At 41.8% G+C, this 21,381-nt stretch overlaps 1 protein-coding gene across 1 annotated transcript in view; it reads right to left on the bottom strand.

Moving 5' to 3' along the window:
• whrna (whirlin a) overlaps window positions 1–21,381 on the bottom strand; it is a gene marked incomplete at its 3' end in the record, with an annotated part of 154,556 nt that overhangs the window by 1,105 nt on the left and 132,070 nt on the right. Inside the window, exons 6-11 of the mRNA XM_084382867.1 lie at window positions 15,618–15,830; window positions 14,207–14,428; window positions 8,707–8,781; window positions 5,545–6,124; window positions 3,279–3,445; window positions 1,211–1,333 (exon numbers count right to left, since the gene is read on the bottom strand). Coding sequence (XP_084238993.1) covers window positions 1,211–1,333; window positions 3,279–3,445; window positions 5,545–6,124; window positions 8,707–8,781; window positions 14,207–14,428; window positions 15,618–15,830 — 1,380 coding nt within the window. The remainder of the gene's footprint in view (window positions 1–1,210; window positions 1,334–3,278; window positions 3,446–5,544; window positions 6,125–8,706; window positions 8,782–14,206; window positions 14,429–15,617; window positions 15,831–21,381) is intronic.

The raw sequence follows: 21,381 nt of genomic DNA on the forward strand, positions 1-21,381 counted from the left end.
CATACGGCAGAAGTTTTAGGCAAAGTTCTGTTTTTAACGTGAAAATAAAATAAAAGAAAGAAAATAAAAAGCGCGGTTGACGCTGGTCAATGCATGAAAGTTACATATCCAAGTCCTATATTATTGGTGCTTATCATGCTTTCTAGCAGCAACCTCTGTGAGACCAGACAGTCCAGACAATATTCATAAGCACACACATACAATGATCATCTAGTCTCTGGTCTCAAGGGTTTGCTACTACCAAATCATCCATGGAGAATACAGCTGTCATGAAGGCACAAATCAGCCTCGACCTATTTGGAGAAGATGAGCACACTGAGTGTGTGTGTGTGTGTGTGTATGAGTGGGAGAAAGAGAGGATGTCAGTAAGAGTTCAAATATTTTTCTTAAATAATAGCCTATTACTTGAATATTGTAGATCTTTTTTCATTATTTTGCAGCTGAAAATAGGAAAGTGGCTGGTAGATTTTGGAATGTACCAGCCACAGTGGCAGGTGGACGAAAAGGTTCGTTTCCAACACTGGTAATTAAACTTTACAGATGTCTAGTTGAGATCGAAATGAAAGCAAAGTTCAAAATGGATGAAGAGAACAATTTTTTTTTAAATGTATTTCTTTAGTCGACAGGGACAACGCATAGCTTCTTAGCTGTATCAGACTTAGTAATACGCTAATTTACATTTACAATTTACTAGTCCCTGGGCAAGAGACAGAGGCAACAGCTCTGTAGTTCAGAGAGACACAGACACTTTTATAGCCATCACGTTGATGTATGTACTGTATGTCAGAAGCTAGCCCAGCAGGTATGTGAGAGTTGATTTTTGATTTATATAAAATGTGCTATATAGTGTAATCTCCCATGTATATTGCTGCTGATCCTGCCTTAATTCTTTAAGATCAACATTAAACAGACTCCCTCATACTTAGAAAGTGTTGCTGTGAATCCCCGCCAGTCAACCCTTTTCACGAAGGCCACTAATGTTGCAATCGTCTTTGTGAGAGTCCCAAATTAGCAGAAAATCTCAGTGTGGAAGGTAGGCCCGTGGTGCCATCACAGAGAATCAAACAAGGCACCCAGGATATGATAAACACAGCTGAGAATATGAGGAGAATACTCAGCAAAATGGAGCTGACTGCATGTTAAAAAGGAGAAAGGGTAAAGTAGAGGTGAGTCTAGTGGAGGTACTATTTTAAACATCATCCTGACTCACCTGTATTGTGACAATCCGTGGAAGTGGCTGCCGAGTGTTGGCTCCACCTTCGATGGCAATACCCAGGGTGCTGGCACTCTTTGCCACCCTCACTAGTGTAGACGTGGGCTCCAACAGCCCCGGCTACAGTGATGGAGGAGAAGAGCACAAGTTATAACATAACAACATTATCTATGCATACTTATAAACCCGAGTATATTCCTAACATTACACATTTTCCCTGTGTCTGCTTCCCCTCTGTGCCTACATATGTATTTTTTTCTGTCTTTGTTTATCCAAGAAGAGCTTTTTCTCTGTGCAGACACACTCAAGAGTCTCCCAAGTGGATCAACACATTGATAAAGGCCACCACTCCATATTAACATGTACATATTGAATCTTTGAGCAATTATTTAGAACAGCCTCACAAGTCAGAGGACAAAATAAATAACCATTTGAAGAACTCCTTTACTCACTTTTAACAAGGAATATGCTGATTTGCTGATTATTTTGTTAGTATTTAGTATAAATGACATGCTGCTAAAGCCTCATGTAAACAACATTTACGGATGCACAATATTGGATTTTTACGAATAAAGATATGCTGATTTTTTCCAACTCATTCTGGCTGACTGTGATACCAATATACAGTATGTACACATCTTTTCCACCTAATTGCAGGAAACGTCAAGTCTCTCCTGTTCTGAAATCAGAATATTATAATCTGTATTCTTATGATGGCCCACTGGCAGATGCAGACATACAGTGATTTTCAAAAACTACACATTTTACCAATAAGTCCAAAAGCAGGCACCAATTAATCTTAGAATATGGACAAGACACCCCATAAGACTTGTTTAAGCTTCTCAAATAAGGTGAAAAAATCAAACCCCTCCATAAGAAATGTAGGGCTTGCAAAGTCTCTGTCTCAGCCACTCTGCCCCCATCACTTGTTTTTGCACTATGTAACTTCAGTGAGAGGGTAGGGTCACGGTGTTACATACATGTTTACTTCAACATACAAGTTTTCAACACATAACATTGTTGTGACGTTTTGTTTGTAGTTAGCACCTACATTACATCTGACAAACTGTTACAGACCTGGGATTTGTATTTACAACAGTGGTGTTGCACTCTGAAACTGTAGGGGGGTGTCAAATCTCACAAAATGCCAAGTTCTACATAATGTTGCTTTAAGTTTATTTAGGTAAGTTTTTATGAGCACATTTTTTCTTCTCTTCTCAGCATACACTTGCTTGAAACAAACAGGTCAAATGCCTTATTCCTTCACATTAAAATGCAAATTGATTCAGCCTCTGCATTTCCAGCCTGATAATTTCAATCTAAAACAGGCATTGAATGTAGCAGCCCTCTCATCATAAACAATCAGACCTCTCCCATCCTTACTTGTTATTCCTCCCATCAATCAATAAGAACCAGAGAGCGATTTCAGAGTTTCATTACGCTACACTGCAGTGACTGATGAAACAAATGATGGAGCATGTGAGCGAATGAATGACATGAGTGAAAAATAAACAAATGAGTGAAACAAAGGAAACAGTCTGTGTGAGCAAACAGAGGGAGGAGAGAAGAGATCACGTTAGGATTGAGAACAGATTCTGGAGGAGAATTAGCAATAAAGAACATTGATTTATCAACTGGTTAGAGTTTTCAGCTGACGTGAGCACACACGTATGCACATCTATACTTGTGAGGACCCACAGTGATATAATAATGCATTCTCCACCTCCAAACTAGCATTAACTAATTCTAACCTTAACCCTTTAACCGGGTATTAAGTGTCTACATTTTTTCAGAAAATGTACTTACTGTAATGTACTACTTTCTCACTTTCCAGATATTTCCTTACTTTCAAAAAGGTTGTCCAACAATGTCTTCATTTTTCAAAATATGTCCTCACTTTCAAAATGTCTCCTGGATTCCAAAAATCTCACTCAAATGGGTCCTCGCAAAGATAGAAATACAGACACCTACATAACTGAATTCGTTTGTCATTCCTCTGAGTTTAACTACAAATCCACTCATCCCTCCATGTTTGGCTCACAGCTGTTCTGAATCACCCCCTCACCGGTTTGGAGGGGTTGTCCCCCCCGCCCCCCTGCGTGTCTCGGGGGTGGCGTGTGCGTGAGGGATGGGAGCTGCTGTCTTTGCTGATGTGTCCTGACTCAGCTATGTCCACCCCGCTGTCCTCGCTGAGGGTCTGGCCGCTGTCTGACAGCTGAGACAGGGCGCCTCCTGAGAGCAAACAGGCACACACGACATGGTGATCAGAATCTCAATCTTATTGTGCAAGAGCTGTCCATTTTTATTGGTTGTGAGTCTTAAGTTTAGCAAAAATTAAAAAAAACAGAAAAACCGCAGTGCGAAAATGTAATAAGATTTTTATTTTTTTCTGAAAATGATCTGATTTTAAGATTTAATACAAGATTAACAGCTTATTATGATTAGTGAAGCATGCAGTGGCAATCATACACGGTGTTTGGGTAATTGCTCATTTAAGCACATTAAGCCCAAGTAAATGCATATTTGGAAAGATTACACATGATATTCATACACATCTTCTTTATAAGTAAAGCTGCATATTTTCACATTTTTATTGCAGACAGTGAAAATTTGCAAAACCTCAGAATTTGGACATTATCAGTTAATGATGACTCCCAACTGCAGTATCTGACCTGAATGTTTCATAATCACGACAAATACTTAAATGAAAAGTTTGTTGAGAAATACTTTTTAAAAGCGTCTACGTGTTTACAAACGGTCACATTTAACATATATGCAGCATCATATGGATGCTGTTATAATGTGTTGTGATTGAGATCCTGACCCATCATGCATCCTGGAAAGTGACAAAGTCACATTTTTCGTTCTAAATTACATAATTGGCATCAGTAAACAGGACCATGTCTGACTCTCACTCGCGGGGAGGGGTGCTGTTTTCTGGGGTAAAGTCCACAAGTCTTGGTCGGGAGGGCTGACCGTCACAATGATTTTTTTCAAGACAGTAACTACAACAACGCAATAGTGGAAGGAGACAAACACTCGGTGAGTTAAAGGTTTTTGCCGGGGACAGATGCTGTTTTTCGGGCAGAAATGTGACGAAGAGTCGGTAGGACAGACAGGATGACAGACACTTCTCCACGTATAACTGCGGTATTTTTTTCCTCATGTAAGTTGCCAAAGACACTACTAGTTACTATGTTACTGTTGTTTAGTCATGTAACGTTGCTTTGTGGGTCATTTCTCTTTTATTTGATGAGTGAAGGATCTGTTTAGCTGTCGGACTGTGAACACCATCAGATTGACATGCAACCACTCCGCGCCTCTGGCTTTTCCATTCACACAGGTACAGTTCGCCTCTTATGCGCCTGATACTACCTCCGCATCAGAGCCGCAGCGAAATTTCACCCCTCGCCGCATCTGAAACTTTCACACAGAGGAGGATGCAGGATCCCCGCACTCAAAGGGCAGTGTGAATTACTTGAAATTTAAATCAATTAAAATACTGTAACAATACACTTATTTGGTAAGCGACTGTAATCTTGCATTACAGTATAAATACAGGTATCAGGTGTAAAATTGCTGAAATAAATAACTCAAAATAATTAGTTGCAGTCCCACATGAGTATATTATAAAATGAACAGTATGTAATTTCTGCGGCTAGAGGTCCGTCAAAACAAAAAGAAAAGATGTGAATAGAGTGGGATCATGGGAATTGTTGTCTTCATTGTTAAACAACCACCAAAGATGGCACCATTTGGACTTTTCAAAGCAGGAAAAGCCTGGGTGGAATTTTAACATTAATCATTAATCCTGGCTGCATTCTATTTATGTGAGCTAGTTCCATAGCTCTGCCATTATGCATGGTCACTCACTGAAATGGCTTAGCTTGGGACACTTGTTAATGTTGTTGGTCACACTTGTGCTTTACCTGCTTTGATCAGTCAAAATGTCTGCAATGAAAAGTGTCTATTTGCTGACGAAAATCTATCTGTCGTGGCTCAGGTGGAAATTTTTATGGATGAGGTAATGTTTACTAAGCGTTACGTTTAGTGTCATTCGTCACCTCCCTCCCTCACTCCCTGACTCTCTCCTGTCTTGTAGAGACAAGTGACCAAATGAAACACAGCGTCACCAGCGTTGATTTCTCTTTTTTTTTGTTTGAATAATTTAGGATAATGCAAGTACACATCTCAACAAAATATTTAACAATAAATATTTATCTACTCATTTCCATTACCGCATTTGTTACACATTATATCTTTAATTTTAAGGAATATGATAATGACTAAAACGTGACCCTTTATGAATGTCAGAGCTCTACATTCCTCACCTCGAGCTTGGGGCAGCGGGCGCACCTCGTTGACGTCGGGCTCTGCGTTAGGCCTGTGAACCTCCACTGTAACAAACTGCTGTTTAGAGCCGGGAGAGGAGGCGGCCGATGCTTTGGACATGGACACTGGCTTAAGGGGCAGCGAAGGGGGTGGAGGAGGAGCTGGGAGTGGAGGTGGAGGTGGAGGTGAAGGGGATGGGGCGGCAGGTTTGGTGCCTCTGCTGGGGGACTGGACCCTGGGGAAAGGGCCGATGTTGTGTTGTGTGACCATAGACAACTGAGCAGCTGTTATTTGTTCTTTCTTGGAAGGTACCGAGGGGTCTCTCTTTCTGACGGCTGCGTAGTCCCGAGACGGGTCCCTGGGATGTTTGTGGTGCAGTGAGGGCGAGGCGGTGGTGTGTCCTGGCTCCCTGCTGTGGTTGTGTGAGGTGGGGGCTGTGAAATACAGGCCTGAATGGGACGATTCAGATGAGGGGCATTTGTTGAGCTGTTCCCGTCTACTTGGGTGCCTCTGCACCCCTGGTGGGGGCGGAGGCTTGAAGGTGGGGGGAGATTCGGCTGGGTTGGACTGTACATCATCCTGGGGTGAGAGGATATATTCATCAATGATTAGGGGTTTAAAAATGTGATATATACAGCGATGTACTATGTGCATTACGGAACTGAAAAATGTAATCCAATAAATCGGATCAGCTCTGGTGCATAAATTAAATGCCAGAGGGCATGATATTATTACATCCATTAACACTGTCAACTGTCAGAGGTTTCATCTACTGTGTACAAATGTTCACTGGAGTCCTAAAGAAATGTTCTGCCTCAAAAATCAGTTTGTGCAAAGACTCTTAAATTAGGATTTGCTAAGACTGTTACTCGAATTTCAGACATTTACTCTGCATGAGGGCATTTAGAATTACTTAATCTTCATTTTAATTGTATGTCGATAAAGATCTGCTGGGTTTCTTTACACCTTTTCTGACTTGGCCTGTCTTGTTATATACAGTAGTCTCGGTTTTATGTGTCCAGGTTTCAGATATCTTTCTCTGAGATTTCTGCTGCCACTCCAAAACAATACAGGTGAATTAAGTTTGTGGGAGTCACAGCTTCAAAAAACAAAATCAAAAAAATCCAATAGCGACACTAATGTCTTTCCAAAAAAAAAAAGGAATTTCTCCCAGTTATTTTTAGTGTGGGTAATGTGTTCAGGCCCTGTTGTGAAAAGTTTAATTAACAGAAACACAACATGATGTTAGGCTGCAATGGACAATCACATAAGCTGTTGATCAGAGCAGCTGGTCAATATTGTTTCCACTAAATTTAGAAAATCACACCATGTAGCCTATAACTATAATACATATAATAGAAGATTTGTATGTTTTCTTATAAGGGTGAAACAGATACTGTCATCTAGGCCAAAATTAGACATTCAGAGGTTTGTTGAATTGCTCCGAGTTTCTATTATTGCCCTGTGCCTCAAAGTACATCATGCTGCCACGACACTGCACCAGCAGGTGAGGACAAATACTACAAATACTCACTGATCCAAAGATGACACTCCTGCCACACCTCCATACAACCCTGCGCCTTTTTCCTCAACGCCTTATGCTGAATAATCCACATAATAATCCACACTGTAAAGAGTTTTCACTCTAATTTCTACAAAAGAAAAAACGTGAAAACTGTTGACAGAGAGGTTTGTGGTTTTCCCAGAACAACAGGGACGCTTATTTTGGAAACAATTGATAATATTACATTTTTTTAATGTAGTGTATCAAAGTTGTGAGCTCCACAAACAAAATGCTATTAGAGGTAAATGACAAAATATATTTTTTGGTAAAAGAGTGAGACGACCCTTGAAAGGTGCAAAATGTAAGAATTTTGGTTTAAAACATAAATTTTTACTAAAATTATCAACAGAATGTGAAGAAATAACCGTTTTGAAATTATGTCAAAGACATCTGTGTGTTTTGTTGCAGAGATATTTACTGCAACAGTTAAGTTAGCATGCTAACCAGCTAGCCCAAGCCTTTACTGTTTTGTAATACCACATCAGGCTCCCAGTCTGGACCACTAACTGAGCTAGTTGGACCCTGTTCGTTTTATTCACACCAACTCTTTTGGCTCTTTAGTTGTCAGAACCATGGTCGGGGCCATAGATTCTAGCTGGCACAAACCTGAGTCAGATAAATGATTTTTAGTCAGACAAATTCAACCCCTCTGTCCCTGAACTCTTTCTGCTACGAGGGGATAAAGAGGGGGGGGTGGCAGGTTAACAAGAGGGATGGCATCCCCCTCATATCACCTACTTCACACCCCAACTTTGTCACACGCAGAGGATATACATTTAAAAGCTAAGTTTAAACCCACTGTTCCTCACAATTCTCACCCATCTTCACTTACACAACTGTATTTAACAGCTGTTTAACCACTCCACAGGTTTTAGCGACAAAAACAGCAGACTTGTAGACGTTTAATGCATCCAAACCAGGCTGAACACGTCGTTGCTTGTTGGTTTCGTTCCGCTGGTCTCCTGTGTTTCAAGGTAAGAGTGCTCAAACACAAACTGAACAGTGAAATGAACAACACTGATACATGAGTGGCTCACTGGTGTATGGAAAGAAACGTAAAATGAGCAGAAAAGACACATAACAAAAGAAAAGTAAGGTATGATTTGAGTTGCAGGCAGCCGTGGATGACGACAGACTAAAAGCTTTCTCTGTGACCTTCTGCTCCTATCATGCTGTTAAGAGTAAACATACGAGACCTACTGATATCTCTTGTTGCTTTGGAAACTTGAACATTTCTTTTAACTCAAAGGTGCAGAGATGGAAAGGCGGGAGGAGAATTGGACATGCCAGGTCTCACAGTGATCAACAACGAAAAGATAAAGAAAGGCTAGACTGGCACTTACTTTCCCAAAGCTCCCCTCTTTCTTTCTCATTTAGTGGAAACACTTGTGTCACTCCACCTCGGTCTACAATGCAAAGCCTGCGGGTCAGCCACATCTCTGTCTCTACCTCTTCTTCTCTCCTCTCTGCATTTTTCTCTCTCTTTTTTTTCCCATTTTCTTCCCACCCTCCTCTCTTCCCCTGTGTCACATCCATCTTTATCAGGCAAAAGCAGGGTTTGCACCGGCCTGCCTGCCTGCCGGCCTGCCAGGCTCACCAGAGAGATGTCGGTCAGCAGCGTATTCAGACTCTCCGGAGGAACATCCTGGTTACTCTCCACCACGCTGTCGTTCTGAGAGGTAAGAGGGAAATTAGGTGGGTGGAGGGGAGGGTGATGAAAGAGAGGCAGAGAAACAGAGAGGGAGGAGGAAGAAGAGAGTGATTAAAACGACAGAGAGAAAGCTTGTGAGCAGATGTTAAACACAGATGTGTGTTTGTCCCAAAACAAATGCCAAATTAGATTTGGTGGATGATCCACGTCTCCTAGAAAAAAATGAAAAGACGTCAATATGTGCTCGCATTTGCTCACCAGTCTCAAAGATTAAAAGGAAGGTGAGCAAATAAAGCACGCACACATAGACACACTCACACACAGCTCTCATCTCTTCTTCCACAGGCTAAACACACATGCTGTGAAATCGATAAAGAACCATCAGCTCAGTTCAAAGCAGGATTTGGCAGCTCAATCTCACCGCCGTGGTGAAGGGGAGGTTATTTGCGACAGATCTGCGATGTGATTTCAGAGCAGAGGAGCAGAGTTCAGAGAGACATCGCCCTTCATTTAACTCTGCCACTAAACCAAAACAAAAGCCTCATCAATTCAGCTTAATTACCCCTCGCTGCTGCACGCGGAGCACTTACAGACAATTTATTTATCACAAGAGTCAATCGACTTTCTACATGCCGAGATGCTGCTCTGCACTGTAAGCACTCAGAGCATGCTGTGTCTGCATGTGTGTGTGGTCGTGTTCATCACCAGCTACCATCCACACAGTGTGTGTGTGTGTATTTGTGTGTGTGTGTGTGTGTATCTCAGTCTACCCAGAAATCATATTAGGCAATTCTGCAGAACATGATTTACATCCAGTGACAGCGTTCAATGCAGGAAGTAGTGTGATGTGTTGTGTTGTGAAAGCAGAATGGAGGTGGCTGTGATATGTTTGACTGCAGGGATCAGATAAAACAATTTCAGCTCAATAATTCCCAGATTTGATGGATGTGGTGCAACTCGTAAATGAAAATCTGCCCTGTGTAGGTTTGTTATTGTGGAAAACAACCATTTCTGCGTCTGTGACGCCTCAGGACGAAAAGACAAGCATGTCACAATTCCCGCACCTTCTCTTACAATGTTTGACAACGTCTATGACATGCTCTGTGACATTTGTGATGCCACGGTCGTTGACACTGGTCGCTGTCCCCGTCTGCCCCTGTCATCCCTGCTGTCATCCCTGCTGTCACGCTGCAAGCTATACCTGGTTCTACATGTAGTCCGACATGACTCTCAGCTAAGTCACAGCAAGAATTTAAGTTGCCATAATCACCTAAACTGACATGGTGACCAACTTTAAAGACAAATGTTGTGAAATCTAGACCAAACACTCCTAACTTGTCCGCAATTGCAGCTCTGATTCACTTTCTGTGATGACTGCAGGGGAGCCTGACAGGATCACAGACGTTAGACTGCAGGAACAGTGGAAGCAATTGTGAGTACAAAGACTATTGATCTGCCCACAGATGGTTGATTGTGGAAGGTGTTTTGTGGCACCTGGTGGCCTTGCAGTGTTTGGTCTGGGCAAGGATGTATTTAGCCGTGAAGCTATGTAAAAAAAAAAAAAAAAACAGAAACGCATTGTGCTGCACGTGTTAGTGTTTGGCTGCAGGTGTCTGCAGAGGTTTGTTAACGATGAGACAGAAATACTCTGAAATAACTATTAAATCCTCTTATTCTAGGAAACCCAGGTGTTAGAAATCCTTTTATCCAGATTTTACTAACACTTTTCTTGTAAATATTTTTCTGTGTGAAATGTGTCTGTCCTTACCAGTGGACGTTATGCGTCAAAAGGTGTATTCTGCCTATTTGGTTCCCCCCATTTTTGCATGTTTTATTTAAAAGTAGGAAAAGATTTACACTTTATTTATTTTTTACCTTTCTGGTATTCTGACAGTAAAAGGATTAAAGGAGACCTATTGTGTTTTTTTTGTTTTTTTCCCTTTCATTCAGTGTTTTAAATTTACAGATCCTTGTGCATGTGAAAAGTCTTGAAAGTTAAAAAGGTCAAAGTCCGCACTTACAGGAGCTCCTCTCTCCCACAGAAAACACTGCTCATGAAGGGTCTGAAACGCCTCATCATGGTCCCGCCTTTAATATGTGACTTTGTGACATCACATTTAGCCACCATGTCAAACATTTGCATGATGTATGCCTAGCAGCTAGTTTGGCACATAAGAATTGACTTAGCACAGCTGCTCTGTTGTTGTAAGCGTTGTCTTAGGCATGTGTGAGCTGACCAATCAGAGGAGACTGGGTATTTGGGAGGCAGAGCCTTAAAGAGACAGGAGCTAAAACAGTGTGTTTCAGACAGAGGGAGAATACAGTAGTAGTAGTAGTAGTTACCCAAAATAAAATTATGAACCTGATAATGAGTGTAATGTCTCCTTTAACAGTTATTCCCGAATCACTTTTTATACCCTTGACATATCGTGTCGACTGCATGGGAAATTTACATAATTCCTTCAACATATATTGAAGATAATGTTGGCTGTTTTATTTAGGCTTTTTGAATACAGTTAAGTTGCATAAACTTAACTAAAAATCAACCACACTGTAGCTGACATCTACAGATATTAGTAGGAATCTGACAGAGACAGACATTGTTACTGAATGTAATCTGAGGTTTTCCAGAATCATCACACAGCAACATTATGTTTAACTAGTGAGTATTCAAGCTGCAACTGTGTGTGTGTGTGTGTGTGTGTGTGTGTGTGTGTATGTATGTGTGTCAGTCTCAATGATATGTGCGTGCTGTGTGTGTTTGTGTACAATTTGTGCATGTGTACATCCATTGGTATGCAGTTGACTACATACCTGGTTGTGAGTGTGGTTCAGAAATCCAGTGTTGTTATCCTCCCAAAACCCACCCAGCTCTCTAATCTGCTTAACACAGCAGTGGTAGCAGTCACCCATGGGTCCAAAACAGCACAAATAGACACACATACACGCGAGAAGAATACAGACCGAAACACACACACGCAAATGTTGCCTCTCTGAGGGGGGAGCAGAAAGGCAGAGAAAACCCTTCTGAATATGAACGACCGTTTGGTGCAAAATCTGCAGGCAGTCAACAGCTTATCTCCGCTGTCAGCTTAGACACTGTGTGTGTGTGTGTGTGTGTGTGTGTGTGTGTGTGTGTGTTGGGGGGGACATCTGTGTAATCAGCTGTCTTCATCCACAACCAAACATTCTCCTGCTGACACATTTACTACATACGAAGGCATTTGGTTTTGAGTTGTTGGCACGTGTGTAAACTGAACTGAACAAAAGGCTTCTCAGTAAACAACCGATATGATTAGACACAAACAGAGCAGATGGAGAGGTGGGGCTGGGGCGGTTATCTCCCAATTTGAAATAAATGTAATAATGACTTGAATGAAAATGTTTTCTCTCAAGGTGAAAGTGCTCTGCTGTGGTACCAGAGGCTTTGGAGTGCATGACTGGAGCAATAATTTCACTATGAAGAGTGTCTACAGTATGTTAAGACATTACTGTAGGCTCATTGGGTAAGTCTGACAAATGTGTATGTTAAAGGGGCTCTAGGTAACAATTAACATGTATTAATCACTTTTTCTATTGGCCATATGTGAGCAGATTGTATCATGACATTAAAAATTGAGACCTTCCTCGCCTCTCTTGGTTGCCTTTACAAGCCTGTGGACGATTTGTTTAAGTTGCTTAATGCTGCTGGACTGTGGATTTCTTTTGTGAAGGACTTGGGTCGGATTTTCTGTTACAGTCCAAAGGATGTGACTTTATTCACATTCTCTCCGCTCTGCTAACAGATAACAACAGTAGCCAATGTTAGTTTAGATATAGAGTTCAAAAACATCTACCAATGACCGGCTTCTATTCCAGCATTGAAGTTCCACTAAAACTAAAGCTCCAAGATGCTAAACGAGATCAGGAAAAGTGACAGCCAAGATGAAATTCTCTGATGAAAGAGAAATGTTTGCAGACTGATGCGAAGTGTCCTGCTTTCTGCTGGACTAAGTACCTCTTCACCTCATCACTTGAATTAATAGAAATGCTCAACGCTGTTGTGGACAAACTTTGTGTAACATTTTAACAAATATAATATAAAATATCATTAATCTTTATGGTTTTATGATTTTCACACAAAAAAATATGCCGATATTTTTGAAGTAACAATTTCAGGATTGTAGCTTTTCAATTAAATATTCCCTTCTTTGTATGCCTCCCACACAACAAATGTTTACTTCTACAATTAGAAACTGATTACAGGAGTGGAAAACAAACAGCCTCCTCTTGTGAATGTTTTCAGTAATAAAATTGTGGAGAGGGTTTAATTGTTTTCTGGGCAAAATAAACTAAATGCCTGGTGTTATTTACTAACCAGGCATGCACATTCATTTTCTGACAAAAGATTGTTGTTAAACATTCAACATAAAAAATTATGCTGAATGAAACTCTTTAGGATGAAACACCAGCTGTTCTTTTTGTGATCTTTGCTCCCCCTCATAAAAAGAGCGAGATAATTCCTGTACAGTCACACTGTTATCGCTGTTTATCATCAGGACTGTGGAGAGAAACAAATCACTTCCCTTAAAAGCACCACGAATCAAAATGGAGAAAGAAAAATCAAAAAAGAAGAAAACACTGCAAACAAATTCACTGCAAAACCACAAACCAAGGTGAGAGTCTGAGTCTATGTTCATGTGTCTGGTACACATCTGCCCACAGGGCACAACCCCTTGTTTAGTGTATAACCTGAATGTGTGGGTTTGTGTTGGAAAGCATACATCACTCACAGCAGTGATCCCTACCTCCATCATATCTATCAGCCACAGCAGCCTCTCCTACAGGGGGTGGGGGGTTGGGTCATCGAGGTGGAAGAAAAACACAACCTATCAAATATCGTCCGAAAGACTTTTCAATCTCTACAGGAAGCCACTGAAACGTGTTATTGCTCAGCCTGACAGAGTCCACACCAGGGCAGGATCTCTCTACAGCAGAATCTGTTAAAATCCATGGAAATATATCACAATTTGCTCTCTGCCTGTTTCTCCAACTATCTTTCTCTCTCGCTCACACACACACACAACCAAAAGAAAGTAAGAGTGGGCAGACAGTCAAACAGAGAGGGAACCAATTGCAATCCAAACAGACAGTGAGGCAGACTACAAAAATAGCCAAACTCAGGTGCTTCCATCAAAATGTGTTGTACTAGAATGCAATCTCAAAAAAACGCTGCGCATGAAATATTAATTTTAAGCAGAGAGAGCTAAAGAGAGCAACCATCCCAAAATATCCACATATGGACACTTGTCTTGTTTCCACACAGCCCATAATTCTGATATAAAAACAAAAAAGAAAAACTGCTCTTCCCATCTAACCCAGGAATAAACATTTTAGGACAAGCTCTTTCTAAATTCTTTCAATTAAGAATAGTCAGATAATGTCGGAACTACCGAACCCAGCCTACCCGTGCAGAGCTGAGTGTGGTGTTGGTCATGAAGCTGGCCGAGGACGAGGTCAGGGTATCTGGGTATGACACCATGGACAGGGAGTCTTGTTGGAGTGCCGTGGCTCCAGCAGTCCCCTGTCGCGCCTTTAGAGCCTGAATTTCACGACGCAGCACCAACCCGTCAAAATGCTCCAGGTCCTGTGGGGTGACCAGGCCTCGCACCTCTGACAGCAGAGAGAACTGAGGGGAGGAAGGTACAGAGGGGGAGAAACAAGAGGGGAGGCAAAGGTATGATGTGACAGACATGGGTGGACTGCACCAACTACAATAAACCTAATTTTAGACTGAACAGGTTTTTTAAGGGATAGTTCACCTGGAAATCAAAAAAACATGTTTTTCTTCTCTCACCTGTAGTGCTATTTATCCCTCTACCTTGTTTTGGTGTGCGTTGCAGAGTTTTGGAGATATCTGTCACGGAGATGTCTGCTGTCTCTTGAATATAATGGAACAAGATGGCACACTTGTGGTGCTTAAAGCGCATAAAAAATACACTTGAAAGATTCAACAGAGTTTCCAGAAATCATGAGCCTGACAGACCTTGTTGTGAGCAGTTTCATGTAGGAGCTATTTTCTTTCTACTGAACAACACTCAACAGCCGCACAATAGCGCAAAAGGACACTGCGTCTACTTATGGATGAGAGGCTTGTGGTGTGACAGTTTGGGATGTAAACATTAACGTCCTTGGTTGAGCTGTAATGTTAGTTCCGACATGAAACTGCTCTCAACAAGGTCCGTGGATTATTTTGAGGGTCACAATTTCTGGAGATGGAGACATGTCATTTAGTTTTTAATTTTTATTTTTGTAACATCAAGTTTCAATATATTGGAGAGAAGGCAGACATCTCTACTGCCAATATCGCCCTAACTCTTTTTTTCTTTTAGTTTTAGTTATATGAATGTTTTAGTCATTCAAATGATTCATTTTGACTTTTTTTGACTCTTATTTTAGATGAATTCCTTTTGTAATTTTGTACAAAAACTATCAATTCAGTCAGAAAGTTGTGCAGTAGCCCTAAATACTCTACAAGGTTGCTGGGAAAGGTTTTTAGGGGTGTATGATACAGCAGTGTACTTGAGAAATTGGAAATAAAATGCCTTTGATTTATTGTGTTCTTCTACAAGGTGAACTACTGCAGACTGTGAGAAAATCAAGAGTCTTTTAAGAGCTGTGAGGAAGGAAAAACAAAACAGAAGTGTGGGCATCGGCAAAAAGCCTGGGCATAAATCTGAGAGGGGCTCAGAAAACTTCAATTCAAAGCTCACAGCAATCACAAACGCAGACCGAACAGGAGAACACAGTCCTGCATAAGGAAAGTGATTCTTTGATCTGTTTCTTTCCTTTCTCAAACATGCCTCATCAGCCTTCACCTTTGCATGTGTGTTGAGCAGCTCGAACAGCGCCACGACTAGCTGCTCCACCCCGATGTGTCCGTCCCGGTACTCCTCCACGTAGTAGCCCATGGTCTGCCGCTCCGCTTCCGTCAGCAAGTGGCGTGCCTGCTCCTCCAGCATGGCCCTCGACTGGTTCACCAAGCTGGATAGGGTCACCTGAGAGCCAGCCACACCTTTGTAGAACCCAGGCTGGTGTAGGTGGAGGGAAGGAAAAGAAAAAGACAAGAGATGGAGAGGACTATTTAATTTTTTTTTCCATTTATTTATTGTAAGCTTATAATAACTGATTTTTCATTTCATTCCATGGGTGATGGAGTGAGAGGAAAAAACAATGAGGAAGAATATCGAAGAGGCGAGGAGTAGGTCAGCAGCTTTTATATAGGATTTTATAGGAAAATGAAGAGATGGGGAGGATGAAAGAGTAGAAAAGGATGAGGGTGGAGAGGAGGGGTGAAAAATGAGAAAAGAGTGAGGACAACAAGGGAGGAGGAGGACATGCACATGTTTATCTTGGCAGGAGGGGAGAACTGTAAGGATGAAGATGGCTGAGGAAGCGGAGGAGAACACAGGAAGTGTAGGAGAAGGAGGTGATAGATTGGAAGGAAAGAGGGGGAGATAACCACGAAGACCCAGAGGTGACGGGGGAGCACGAGGAGGGTTAGAGAGGAGACGATGTCAGGAACCCGATCAGGGCGGAGAGAAAAAGAACAAGAACATAAATTACACCCACATACAATGAACCACCCATCAGTCTTCTCATCCCAAAAGTATAAATTATCATGCTACTTCCTTCTTCCTAATGTCCCACCGTCATCCATTATAATAATGCTATGTGGCACTCACACCACAGATTGCAGCAGGACAGAGACTATGCCATTCACACATGTGGGTGGCAGCTTTCAGATCTGTGCTGTGTGTCAGCTGGCTTCTCTGCCAATCAGGAGAAACGACACTTCACCGAGCTGTCAATATCACTTCCCCGCTCCATATCTGCTGCTTTTTCTCCCTTTTCTTTCCTCAGTTATCTGCTTGGTAGCATGCAGCCTCTTCTTTAATTAACTCCTTAATCAAAGACAGCACTTCAAAGTCACAGCTTCGGGGTCTGTGTGTGTCTGCGTTTGTACGAGACGGAAACAGGAGGAAGACACAGGCCCGGGTGGCGCCGCCTTCCCCTCCTCCTCCTCCTCCTCTTCCTCCTCCTTCGCTCTCTGCCTCCATCTAATCTTCAACTCTCGATCGCACTCGTCCATCTGTATCATCGACAGTAGCTGTCCCAGAGTCCCGGCCTCAGCAGAGCCAACTACTGTTTAATGCCCAAGGTGAACTCTGCCGCTACCCTGCCTGAATCTTAATCACCTCGATGCTTACCACAAAAATTTCTTTAGAGCGTCCGTGTCCCGGTTACTTAGCTCAAGGGCGCCATGGAGTGAACCGACAGGGACCACACGAGGCCTGTGAGCAGTCAGTCTGTCTCTGGCAGTCGTATTAGAGGGCAGATTGGCACTTGAGGGAGCTAATGAAATCGGTCGTCACTCAACTGGAGTGGAACACCTGCAGTCTCCTGCTAATGAGGTCTGCACGAGAAGGCGATGGATGAGGACAAAAAGAGGCCGCTTTGACTGTAAAAGCACCATTTTACAGTTAATGGACGTCCAGTAAAGCTGGTGCATGTGCTGGAGCCGTTCCATCTCTGAGGTCATGTTCTGGCTGGCTGATTGGCACTTTTATCGCTGTGACCAACAGCAACAACGACCACCATCGACATCCAGTTGATAAAGAGGAAATCAGATGAAGCCGGATCAAAAGCTGGCGGAGTTAAGACTCGGAAATGTCACGCGACTTATCTCTGCTATAGCTGGACTCCTTTTTAACAATACAAAGAGTAGAACAAAGTTGAGATAAAGTACAAAAAGGTATTTTTCCAACAGATATGAGACTATTCTCCCCTGTGTTTTGTTGAATCACAACTCCATTAGTCTAAACATTAATGTCTGGGACACAAAAACCACTCTCCCTGCACTCTGCTGCTGTCAGGGTCACGCTGTACAGCAAACTGCACTTCACTGCACCTTACTTATCTGTAAACATAGCTCAGACTATCTCATCCAGTGACTTTTATGCAAAGGCATCCTGAAAAACGAGTAAATGGCTGGCTGAGCTGCTGGACTGAAGAGGCGCACACGGTCGTCAGAAACCTCTTTGTACCAACAACCAGAAAACAAATGGGATGACTAACGCTGTTGGATTCAAGCTGGTTTCTAAAAATGACATGAAGCACAAGAGTGACTCTGCTGGGTAAAAAAGAGCTGCTCTGCCGTTTTAGAAAAAGATCTGTGGCATTTCAGAGAAACAAACGAGCAAGTGACTGTGAGATCTGCAAACAGCCTGAGCAGTATAATTTTGTACTGTGACCGTTTTATATACATGCCTAGAAAGTATAGTTATCTATGTATACTGAATTTTCACAATAAGGTTGTGCTGAGAACCCCAATTACTGCCTGGATCATACTTACATCTTTTAGGTGGTCGGGTTGGTTCACACACAATATTTTCTTATTATGTTGAGAAAAAGTGGAATCTGAGCGGCACTACTGTCAAAATGTATTTGTTGTTGTCAATTAGTTGTGTATAAATGTAATTTCTGTGTTGCTTCAACTTTGTAAAGACAGATTAATTAAAAGTTTTTCTGCTATTGCCACTGAGAATTCTGATTCTGATTGGCTGGAAGGTGTGGATTAACACCTATGACGCAGGTTTTTGATTAAAGTTCTGAATCAGTGCAGGAATTTCAAACTGTAGGTGAAGACAACAGCACTGAGGCTTATCTGAGTGTTAATTACCACCAACAAAACTTGTGTCGTACTGACATTCATGCACATTTCATTTCAAGCGTGTTTGACATTTATGTGAATCTTGACACCCAAATCAACCAACTGCAGGAGGAGGAAAGAGGACTTTACTGATGTTAAAATAAGATACAGTGAGGTAGGTTAGCCTGCAGCGCTCAGGTACATCTTCAGGGGGAAGGACAGAGGACAGGAGAGGTCACAGAAATAAAACTGCATAGAAATAAAGAGTTGAAAAGTGGTTGGTAGGAGAGGGAGGGAAAGAGTGACAGTTTCTCCCCACAGAGAGTCAGCCTGCGTATGTGAGAGAGATCCAAATGTAATATTATCTCAGCTGGAAAGCATAACATTGTTCAGTAGAATGCAGCGATATGCTCTGTTCTTCAGATCAGTAAAATGTTCCTATCTGCTTCGATTTAAAAACTTCATCGTCAGGATTTTAGAGCTCCGAGCTCAGCCTTGTGAATCTCTTCGTGTTGAGATAAATGTAGCGTGTGTAATCTAGCAATGCAAACAGCAGACAGGAACTCTGTTGATCATGATGTTTAAACAGAAAAGAGGCCATATTATAACCCCATCACATCACAAGCACCACATTTTATATATAGTAACAGCAACATGTGTCCAGTCTTAGAAGCCTCTGGCTACCGCAATTGGATAGCACCTATTTAATTTCAGAGGAGAGCAGATAATATGATAATCGACTTAAACAGTCAGACTTAATTCAACAAATAAATAAATAAATAAACAGCTAAGCAGATTCACATCTGACACTAGGGACCATATTTGCTCTAAGACAGGGGTTATAATCTCTCATTCCACTCAGACACTGCACAACCACCCGTTGTTATGTGACCAACAGCCCAAACTCAGGTTACAAACTCAGACAGCGATTAACTTCAGTTTCTTGATCACACTGCAGCAACATATAAGAAAGGTCAGAGCAGACTCCATCTGCCGAGGAAGCTCAGGTCCTTTGGAGTGCCGGGGGCACTCCTGACAACCATCTATGACTCTGTGGTGGCATCAGCCATTTTCTATGGTGCAGTCTGCAGGAGCAGCAGCATCTCGGCAGCAGGTAGGAGGAGACTTGATAAACTTATCAAGAAGGCCAGCTCCATCCTGGATGCCCTCTTGACACAGTGCAGGTGGTGGGAGAGAGCAGGATGATGGATAAGTTGTCATTGCAGCTGGTGAAGGAGTCCCACCCCCTGCAGGTCACTATCACAGCACTGGTCAGCTCCTTCAGCGATAGACTGATACACCCCAAGTGGGTGAAGGAGAGGTAGCGCAGGTCCTTCCTTCCTGCTGCTGTAAGACTCTACAACCAGCACTGCTCCCAGTAGACCTCATGCACACACACTTCCTAATATATTGCTTATTTTCTACTTTTTATTATGGTTTATTGTAATTACTGTCCTTTGGCTGCTGTGACAAAGAAATTTCCCTATTTGTGGGACAATTAAAGGAATTCTGATTCTGATTCTGATTAACTTTTAATCACAGAGTTGTTTTACTCTGTGAATCGGCCAAGAGAAACCAAGACAATACACTGTCAGTTAAGAGTTTGTGTATGTGTTTTTCAGCTCCTTTGCCATAAATACAGTCAAAAAACTAAGTACTTACTCTTACAAAAGATTTCCTTGGTTTCTCAAATCCCTGTGTTTGTTGACACAATTAGGACATTATTCTCTCACAGGGAGTGTAATATAAGCCCTTTTCTCTGAGAAAAAAAACAGGACGAGGAAAATCTCCGAAAAGAAAGAAGAGAAAAGATTGCCATGCCAACACTATAAAAATCGATTGAACATGATGGTGGCACAGATTGTGTCTGACCTGTTGGGGCAGATCCTGGTATTTAAACCTGAGGTCTATATATAACCTTTATTTAACTAGGAAGTCACACTGAGATTAAAATCTCTTTTACGAGTGAGACCTAGCCAGGACAGGGTCACAATAACAGCGGCAAGGACATGACAAGACTCCATTAAATCAAATCAAATCAAATTAAATAACAAAAGCAGCTGTTAGTACAAAAATACATTAATACAGTATGTACACAAGGTGATATTTAGACATGTATAATGCACCGAATACTGCCATTTTTCTGCATTTAAATACATTTAAGAATCCATGGGCTCAAGTTTAAACTTGGCCTGCAGATCATTCCAGGACCAAGGACCGCAGTAGAAAAGGCTTGATTTGAGGCCTTTGATATGACAGAGGGCTCTTGGAACTGAAGCAGAAGACAGAAGAAATTTGGCTAAATTAATATTGTAGATACAATGTATCAGTGTTGTAGCCTGTGCTAAGAGAGGGATGACCAGCTCAACATGCTGTAAGGTACAGTGACGATGTTAGTCACATACCTCGGGGCTGAGTGATTTAGGGTTAAGTTGAGTTTGGACAAGGTGAACAATACGATATTGGAAATTTAAACTTTTGTCCAACCAAATTCCCAGGCATTTACAGTCATCAATGGACTGAATAGTAACACCCTCCAAAGTGTTGATGGAAAGGGCTGGAACCTTAGTTTGGACAAGACATTGTCAAGTTTAACAGTCTGAACAGTTAGTCAGGTGGTTGTGGAACCACTTTGCCGCTTTGGATCCAATGTCGGCACATTGAACAAGGTTGTAATGAGTAACGGGTGGTATACAGTATCAGAAGCCTTTGTAAGGTCTGTAAACAGAGACACACAATTTTTTTGTCCATAGCTTCTTTGATATCATCAGTGACTTTCAGAGTGGCGGTTACAGTGATGTGCCCTGATAGGAAATTGGATTGCTTATCATTTATAATATTGTGTGGATCCAAATTTGATTTCAGTTGGGTAAAATTGGCCTATAATTAGTCATATCAGATTGATCACCAGCTTTAAGTAAAGGTGTATC

Source organism: Pagrus pagrus, assembly GCF_965226575.1.
Source record: "Pagrus pagrus genome assembly, chromosome: 19".
Lineage (NCBI taxonomy): Eukaryota > Metazoa > Chordata > Actinopteri > Spariformes > Sparidae > Pagrus > Pagrus pagrus.